The sequence below is a fragment of the Chiloscyllium plagiosum genome, chromosome 11 (assembly GCF_004010195.1).
Source record: "Chiloscyllium plagiosum isolate BGI_BamShark_2017 chromosome 11, ASM401019v2, whole genome shotgun sequence".
Taxonomy (NCBI): domain Eukaryota; kingdom Metazoa; phylum Chordata; class Chondrichthyes; order Orectolobiformes; family Hemiscylliidae; genus Chiloscyllium; species Chiloscyllium plagiosum.
The window spans coordinates 5,027,141-5,036,947 of NC_057720.1; the positions used below are offsets into that span (position 1 = coordinate 5,027,141).

The window sequence follows — 9,807 nt, forward strand, 5'->3', positions numbered from 1 at the left end:
TGTGCCCTTGTTCAAGAAGGGCAGTAGAGGAGATGACCCAGATAATTATAGACCAGTGAGCCTCACGTCTGTTGTAGGAAAGGTTTTGGAAAGGATAATAAGAGATAGGATTTATAAACATCTAGCAAGCAACAATTTGATTTCAGATAGTCAACATGGTTTCGTTAAGGGCAGGTCGTGTCTCACAAACCTCAGGTTTTTGAGAAGGTGACCAACCATGTAGATGAGAGTAGGGCAGTTGATGTGGCATACATGGACTTCAGTAAAGCCTTCAAGGTTCCACATGGTAGGCTGTTGGAGAAAATGCAGAGGCATGGGATTGAGGGTGATTTAGCAGTTTGGATTAGAAACTGGCTTTCTGAAAGAAGGCAGTGAGTGGTGGTCGATGGAAAATATTCAGCCTGGAGTCCGGTTACTAGTGGTGTGCAACAAGAATCTGTTTTTATAAATGACTTAGATGCAGGCATCAGTGGATGGGTTAGTAAATTTGCAGATGACGCACGGTGGAGTAGTAGACTGTGTGGAAGAAAGTTGCAGGTTGCAGGGGGACTTGGATAAACTGCAGAATTGGGCTGAGAGGTGGCAAATGGAATGCAATACTGCTAAATGTGAGGTGGTGCACTTTGGGAAGAATAACAGGAAGGCAGAGTACTGGGTCAATGGAAAGATTCTTGGTGTGGATGTGCAGAGGGAGCTTGGAGTCCACGTACATAGATCCCTGAAAGTTGCCACCCAGGTTGATAGTGCTGTTAAGAAGGCATACGGTGTGTTAGGTTTTAGTGGTAGAGGAATGGAGTTCCGGAACCGCAATGTCATGCTGCAACTATATAAAATGCTGGTGCGGCCACACTTGGAATATTGTGTACAGTTCTATTTCGGGAAGGATGTGGAAGCATTGGAAAAGGTGTAGAGGAGATTTACCAGGATGTTGCCTGGTCTGGAGGGAAGGTCTTATGAGGAAAGGCTGAGAGACTTGGGTCTGTTCTCCTTGGAAAGGCGGCGGCTAAGGGGGGATTTGATAGAGACATACAAGATGATCAGAGGATTAGATAGGGTAGACAGTGAGAGTCTTTTTCCTAGGATGATGATGTCGTTTTGTACGAGGGGGTTTAACAACAAATTGAGGGGGTGATAGATTTAAAACAGATGTTAGAGGCAGGTACTTTACTCAGAGTGGTAATGCCCTACTTGCCAATGTAGTCAACACGTTAGGGAGATTTAAACAATCCTTGGATAAGCACATGGATAATGATGGGATAGTGTAGGTGGATGGGCTTAGATTAGTTCACAGTTCGGGGCAAAATTGAGGGCCGAAGGCCCTGTGCTGCGCTGCATTGTTCTATGTTCTCTACATTCTCAGGCACTGGTCAGATCACTGCTGGAATAGTGCGACACATTTTGATCCCCTTATCTAAGGAAATATTTACAGACATTGGAGGCAGTCCAAAGGAGGTTCACTAGACCGATACCAAGTAGAAATTTGGGTGGCATGGTGGCTCGGTGGTTAGCACTATTGCCTCACAGCACCAGAGAGAGAGAGAGAGCCGGGTGACTGTGTGGAGTTTACACATTCTCCCTGTGTCTGCGTGGGTTTCCTCCGGGTGCTCCAGTTTCCCCCCACAGTCCAAAGATGTGAAGGTTAGGGGAACTGGCCATGGGAAATTGCCCCTAGTGTTCAGCGATGTGTTGGTTAGGTACATTAGTCAGGGGAAATATAGGGTAATAGGGTAGGTAATGGGGAGGGTTGTTGTGGACTTGTTGGGCTTCATGGCCTGTTTCTACACTGTAGGGAATCTACGATTCTATGAATAATTTGGGTCTGTGCTCACTGGAGTTTAGAAGATGGAGAGGTGTCCTTGCTGAAATGGGTTCATGCGAATGCGACAGAGAGCGAGAGCGCATGAGCATGAGAGTAAAGGGAATCAAGGGTTTTGGGAAAAAGATAGGAAAGTGGAGTTGAGGGTTTTCAGATCAGGCACGATCTCATTGAATGGCACAGCAGACTCAATGGGCTGAATGGCCTACTTCAGCTCCTAAGTCTTAATGGCTGACGGCAGCCCCAAATCAGAGTAATGCTGAAACTGGTCAGGTTCCATGTAGAATGTAGAGTCTGTTCCCTGTCAGCACACTTTAGGAAGAACACGCAGGTTGAGGAGGTGTGGAGGAGGTTGATCAGAATGGGTCCAGGAGTGAGGGGAGTATTAGCTACAGGGTAAGGCTAGAGAAGCTGTGAATGCTTGACTTGGAGCTAAGGCTTCCTGATGAAGGGCTTTTGCCCGAAACGTCGATTTTCCTGCTCCTCGGATACTGCCTGACCTGGTGTGCTTTTCCAGCACCACTCTGATCTAAACACTGGTTTCCAGCATCTGCAGTCCTCACTTTTGCCTTGGAGCTAAGGGTGACATGATTGATGGGTAAAAGACTGTGACGGTTTAGATAAGGCAGATTAGGACAAACTGATCCCATTTGGATAGACAAAGGGTCACAGGCTTAAGGTTCCAGACACATAGGAGTTGGGGCAGGAATTTGAGGAATAAATTCTGGAAATCACTGCCCCTGGGGAACCAATGGAAGTAGAGATGAAAAAGAGTTTTCAGAAACTGGCGGGTACTCGAGGGGAATGAATTTGTGGGACTACGGGAGTCAAAAGAGGGAGCGAGACTGACAGAAATGCTTTGCAGGGAGTCAGCGTTAACCTAATGGTCTCACTGTGTCAAAAATAACTCAATGATTTGGAGAGGGATGAGGCTGGTGACAGGACAGTCATTTGCAAGGGCACAAGTGTCAATGGTTCAATTTTTTTTGGGGGGGGGGGTGGAAATGGGGAAGCAAACTTAAAAAAAACCAAGAGAGAGAACTGCTTATCATGGCGGCTAAGATAGGGACTAGGAGGGGATACTGGGTAACCAGGAGGTTCATGAGAATGGGGTGGGAGTTTACAGACAAGGTAAACCTGGAGAGAGAGCATGGAGGGAGATGTAGGGAAAGGTATGGGTTCAGGGCTTAGATGGGAGAGAGGTGGTAGGCAAGAAATGTACAACTAATTGTGGAATTGTAGCATCGGTGACTGCTCCTGGGCAATCAGTTGATTTGTTTTTGATGGGGTTACTCAGAGAAGGAATGTTGACTGGAACACCGGATTAACTCCTGCCTTTCTTTATTTCCCAGTTAAGAGCCATTGGATACAATGCACCAAACACAGGCCAAAGGGATTGGCTTAGTTTGGCAAACTTGGCTGGCATGGATAGGTTAACCTGAAGGGTCTGTTTCCGTACTGTGCGACTCAATGACTCAAGCACTGAGGGCTTTCATTTCAATAGCTCATCTGTGAAAGGGCACTCTCAGCAATGTGGTACTCCCTCAGCTGGCACTGAAATGCCAGCAGAATGCAGCAGTCTGCTCGAGTGCTCCATGGGGAAGTGGGATTTGAACACAGAGAGCAGAATCAATTAGGATTCTATCCAGCTGCTCCTCCCATTCACAGCCACACACACACACACACACATACAAAATAAAAACTCCAACCTGGAGTACTGTTCCATTCTTCGATATCCTTTAGTTCTGCTTCCATACACTCGCTGTCAGGAGAGGCTGCAGCTGCCGGAGGGTTAATTAACAAAGCATTCGCTTCAATTGCTTCCTCTTTCAGAGTCCTCGTGTATCCCTGCAATGGAAACACAAGATTCTCAAGAGCCAGGAGTCACTGTAACTCTCTGCCGCCTGTTTCTCTCAGGTTCACAGCGATATGCACTCACATTTCCAAACCGTCACCCACAATGCCCCAGATGTGCATACGAGCTGTGCACTGCTCGGAGTAAAATGAACAAAGACCTTGCAACTGAATCACACATTTCACAAAACCAGAGATAAAGCATGTTGAAGCTGGTTATTGACTGACTTCAAACAGTGGATGGTGAGTTAAGGAACGAGCTGCCAGAGGAAGTGGTAGGTGCAGGTAAAGTTATAACATTTGAAAGACATTTGGACAGGTACACGAACAGGGAAGGTTTAGAGGGACAGGGGCCAAACACAGGCAAATGGGGCTTGTTCAGTTTGGGAAACCTGGCCAGTATGGACGAGTTGGGCCGAAGGTGCTGTGCGACTCTATGACTAACATACAGGAAGTGTGTGCAAGGATGGGCGAGAGGTCAATGTTAGCAAGGACATTGAGGACATCATCCTGCTCTCAAAATGAAACAGAACCTCTGCTATCTTATGTGTCTAGCTGAAAAGGCAATTGTAACAGCTCATCTGACAGACAGCATCTCTGGCGCTGCGGCACTCTGTCAGCCCTGCACTGGTACATCAGCCAGGATTCTGAGCTCAGATCTCTGGACTGGGATTTGAATTTGAATTCCCAATCCCTGAATGCAAAGTAGGATTCCCACCCAGAGACACTGCTGATACAAACTAATGAAATTCCATTTGTAATTTTGAACCTTGCAAACTTTAGATCGATAGGATTTGGTGTCATCGTGACTCCAGTGGTTTGTAAAACTACGGAATTTGGTTCATTATGTCTGCATTGTGGGGAAAAATAGCTTTTGCATTAAAAAAGGAAGAGTTGTACTGTTTAAGGTTGTTAGCTTCATTAGAAAGGGAGGTTATGAGTGTAGGAAATAGGAACTGGAGTAAGGCATTCCGGCCTTTGCACCTGACCCACTGTTATGAAGCTGTAGGTGTGTACTGTACCTTTAAGAGAGTTGAAAAGCTAGCAAGGATTGACCGAAAGAGTGTCCTAAACAAGGTCAAAATGGAACACTTGGTCAAACAAATAGCTGGAGTTGTGTGGAAGAAAAACAAATCCAAATTTGGCCAATCAGTTTGAATGATGTCCCAAGATACAAAAATCCAATCGAATTTAAAATATGTTTTTTATGACATCAAAACCAACGAAATGTTCTGATGTGTAGGGGTATAAAACTGGACCTTTTGAACTATTAGGAGGAGAACTGCCAAGCAACAACAAGTATAGACTGCCAGATGACTAGCTTTCCGAAGGATAGCTGTTCATATGGAAACCTGTGCAGCAGAATACTAAAGAAAAGATGAAAGAGGAAAATCTGCAGAGGAGGATATAAAGAGAAGATTCGATAGCTGGCTGGATTTGAAAGTTGAACTTTTTTTGTAAATCTTAATCAGGGGTTTTAAATCGGACCAGTATTGTAGGGTGGGAGAGAAAAGATAGGTTTAAGAGAAAGGAGTTGTAGATAGCTGTTGTTTTGAATGTTCTCTGTTGGACTTAAAGAATAACATTGTAAATTTTTACTTTAAATAGTGACCTCTAGGATAGTTCTTTGCCTCTCGAACTTTTAACAGATCACAGCGCGATGTGAGCCTGTGTGTGTCAGGTTTAAACCAGCAGAGGCATTTACCCTGTGTCATAACACTCACATTCAATATGATTGCAGAATAGAGTGGCACTGGAAAAGCACAGCAGGTTAGGCAGCATCCGAGCAGGAAAATCAACGTTTTGGGAAAATCAGATTTTCCTGCTCCTCAGATGCTGCCTGACCTGCTGTGCTTTTCCAGCACCACTCTAATCTCAACTCTGATCTCCAACATCTGCAGTACCCATTTTCGCCTTCAATATGATCACGGCTGATCATCCAACTCAGTCCCCAGTTCCCATACACTTTGATCCCTGCAGTCCCAAGAACTGTATCCAACTCCTTAACATTTTTTTGACCTCAATCACTTTCTGTGGCAGAGAATTCCACATTTGTCTTCATCTCAGTCCTTAATGGCCTACCCCATATCCCTAAACTGTGACCCCTAGTTTTAGACTCCCTAGTCATTGGAAACATCCTGCTTTATCCTGTCTAGTCCCATTAGAATTTTATAGGTTTCGATGAGATCCCCCTCATTCCTCCAAACTCTGGTGAATATAACCCTAACCAATCCAGTCATTGGTCAGGAATCAATCTGGTCAACCTCCCTCCATCGCCACAACATCTTCCCATAGATAAGGAGATCAAAACGGCTCACAACATTCCGGAACATCCCGGGCTCCCCCTTGAACCCGAGGCAGTCTGGAGGGGTCTTTCTGTGAGGATTAAGGCGGGGCACACGCAATGTCCAATGACAAGGTGAACAGGTTCATTTAAAAACTGTGCATGACTCCTGAAGGTGAGCCCTCTCCCCGCCTAATCAGCTCATTCCACATTGCACCTTGTAACCGGGTAACCCCCCCACCATAACAGCCCCCTGTACCCAGGTAACCCCCTCCCCCACTATAACAGCCCCCTGTAACCAGGTAAACTCCCACCATAAGTAACCAAAAATAAAACCCAACATATACAATAGAAAAAAATATATGGAATCAACACCTAACACAGTCCAAATAAATCAACTCCCAGTCATCAGGAGCGTTGCAATACACAGGAAGCATCAAAAAGCTGACTACCAACTTCCCTAGGGTGAACTGGATGGCCACAAACATCCTTTACAAATTGCAGCTTGAACAAAGAATTTCACATTTAGCCACATCGTACTGTACCTGTCAGGCGTCTGCCCGCTCTACTTACCTGTCTAAATCACCCTGAAGCCTCCTGCATCCTCTTCACAATCCTACCCCATTCGGTGCCATCAGAATATTTGGAAATGTTGTCTTTGGTTCCCTCACCCAGGGCATTAACAGCTGAGGCTTAAGCACTGATCCCTGAGGCACACCACTCATCACTGCCTGCCACTCAGGAGAAGGCCTGTTGATTCTTACTCCCAGTCTCCTGTTTGTCAGCATTCTCATTCCATGCCAATATATCATCCCTGTTCCATGTGCTTTAACTTTGCCCACGAACTTATGATGGACCTTGTCCAAACCTTTTGAAAATTCAAATACACCGCATTAGTTGGGCCCTAGTCCACACCTACCCTCCAAACAGCATCCCAGTCTGTCACGTGGCCTCTTGTTTGTTTGACCCATAACAATAAATCTGTGTCATCAGTCCTTTTGCTCGTGATTGCCTTAATTTACTTGTAATGGAATATTTACATGGAATACACGCCGTCTGTGCCTATCTCATCTCTGAAGTTACATCACTGTTCAGCGTCTTTTTGTCTCTGACCTTTTGCCCGCAGTCTGTCTAGCCCAGCTCTGTTCCTGCCCCATTGAAGTCTGCTCACTTCTGGGTCGGGAGTGTGGGGCTGGAAAAGAACAACAAGTCAGGCAGCAGCCAAGGAGCAGGAGAATCAATGTTTCGGGCATAATCCCTCCTGATGAAGAGCTTATGCCCGAAATGTCAATTCTCCTACTCTTTGGGTGCTGCCTGACCTGCTCTGTTTTTCCAGCACCAAACTCTCAACTCTAATCTCCAGCATCTGCAGACCTCACTTACTCATTACCCTTACTCTGAACTGACCAATGCCATTGTCCTAAATCTTTTAATACAATGATCACTGTTCCCTAAAAACTCGCTCACTGTCACTTGATCCATTTGGCCCATTTCATTCCAAAGATCTAAGTTTGGCTGTGCCTCCTTTCTTATTGGACTGGAGGCACATTGCTGCAGAAAATTCTCCCGAATGCAGCCTAGAAAAGCTCATCCCTTACACTACACTATCCGGGTATAAAGGTGAATGAAGTGCTCCATCATAACGTCTCTGACGTTTGCACTTCTTGGTAATTTCCTTCCTCTATATCCTTTGTACTGGGTGGTGCTTCAGCTATTACACCGAGCAACATAATTATACCCTTCTTACGCTTGACTGTAGCCAAGTAGGATGGTAACCACTGAGCCACCCTTTCTCCTTTAAAAGAGGAAAGCTCAATTTGATGAAAGCGTCACCATAACAACTGCACAGGAACGGATCTGGAGAGCATTGAATTCTTGGCACCTTTCCCGTTCAGGATGACTAACTGCGATTGTGATGCGATTAGATTAACCAGGGTTATTCAGGCAGAGGAAACCACCAGTTCAGACTTGACAGCCTCTTCTGCGTTGGAACGATCGATACCGTGGGATTGGCAAGGGGAAGGAGCTGTAGCTATGGGATTCTTCAGCCCCCACAGAATAACATATGGAATGGGAGCAGGAGTAGGCCATTCAGCCCCTCAAGCCTGCCTCATCATCCAATAATATCATGGTTAATCTGCCCCAGGCCTCAACTCCTCTCTCAAGTGTCAACTCAGTATCACCGTCAACTCCCTGATATTGCAAAAATCTGTATAGATCCAGCTTGCATTATCTGACATCACTCATCCAGGCTCAACTGCTGCGCACAACCCTCTCCATGCCCTCACTCCCCTCCTCACCTCAGCTGGAGTACTGGGTACAGTTGTACATGCTACATTTATAGGAAAGATATTAATAATGCATTGGAGACACCATAAGAACAGGAGGAGGCCATTCAGCACTTTGAGCGTGCTCAATCATTCAATAGGATTGTGGCTGATCTGACATTCCTCACACCCATTCTCCTGCCCTGTGTAGCCCCAGATTCCATCAAGAATCTATTTATCTCAGCCTTCAATATACACAAGGACTCTGCCCTCGCAGCTCTCTGTGCCAAGGAGTTCCAAAAGGCTTATAATTGGATGTGAGTTTGCTTGCTGAGCTGGAAGGATCATTTTCAGATGTTTCGTCACCATGGTGACGAAACATCTGAAAATGAACCTTCCAGCTCAGTGAGGAAACCTACATCCATAACCTCAACGTGAGCTACAAAATCTTCTAAAAACTCACTAAGACTTATAATTCTCCAAGAGAAGAAATTCCTCCTAATCTCAGTCTTAAATTAGTGAGACAATGCTCTATGACCTTAGACTCTCCCACGAAGGGGAAACATCTCTCAATATTGAAAGAAATTGCTGGAAAAGCTCGGCAGGTCTGGCACTATCTGTGAAGAGAAATCAGAGTTAACATTTCAGGTCCGGTGACCCTTCCTCAGACCTGAAACATTAACTCTAATTTCTCTCCACAGACGCTGCCGAGCTTTTCCAGCAATTTCTGTTTTTGCTTCCGATTTACAGCATCCAGAACTCTTTCAGTTTCTAACTCTGTCATGACCTTTGAGAATCCTCTATATTTCAATGAGATCATCTCTCATTCTTCTGAACTCCAGGGAGTTGAGTCCCAACCTGTTTAACTTTTGCTCATAACACAATCCCTCCATCCCAGGGGTCATCACAGTGAAGTTTCTCTGAACTGCTTCCAATGAAATAACATCTTCCCTTAAACAAGGGACCAGAGCTGTCCTCAGTCCTCCTGATGTGGTCTCATTGAGCACCTTATACAGTTGCAGTAAACCTTCCCTACCATGATACACCAACCCGCTTGAAATAAGGACCCACATCCCATCAGTTGCCCTGATTACTGTTGTCCGTGTGCTCACTTTGTGTTTTGTGCACAAGTTCCACAAAGTCCCTTTCTATTTCAGCTTTCTACAGTTTTTTTTTTCCTCTTTAAATAAACACAGTCTGCTCTTTTGTTTTTCCTTCCAAAACGCACAGAGTACAGACACGGTTTACAAGAACGATTCCAGGAGTGGGAAGTTTCGATGATGTCGATAGATTGAAGAGATTGGGACTATTCTCCATGGAGAGGAGACGGCTGAGAGGCAATCTGATCGAGGTTTTCACAACCACGAGGGGGCTGGATGCAGGAAATGACCCTGCTCGTAAAAACAGAAGGACGCACATTTTCCAGAACTAGAGGGCATAGGTTTAGGGTGAGAGGGGAAAGATATAAAAGAGAATTAAGTGACAACTTTTTCACGCAGAGGGTGGTACGTGTATGGAATGAGCTGCCAGCGGATGTGGTGGAGGCTGGTACAATTGCAACATTTAAGAGGCATTCGGATGGGTAT

General features: G+C 45.4%; 1 protein-coding gene across 5 annotated transcripts in view; it reads right to left on the minus strand.

The window, feature by feature from the left end:
• samd13 (sterile alpha motif domain containing 13) overlaps window positions 1–9,807 on the minus strand; it is a 133,909-nt gene that overhangs the window by 70,111 nt on the left and 53,991 nt on the right. For 4 of the 5 annotated variants that reach the window (XM_043698619.1, XM_043698617.1, XM_043698618.1 and 1 more), the window contains one exon: window positions 3,526–3,664. In XM_043698619.1, the coding sequence (XP_043554554.1) occupies window positions 3,526–3,664 (139 nt within the window). Of the gene's footprint in view, window positions 1–3,525; window positions 3,665–6,527; window positions 6,750–9,807 lie in introns of those variants that run through there. The other variant, XM_043698621.1, reaches the window with a different exon arrangement.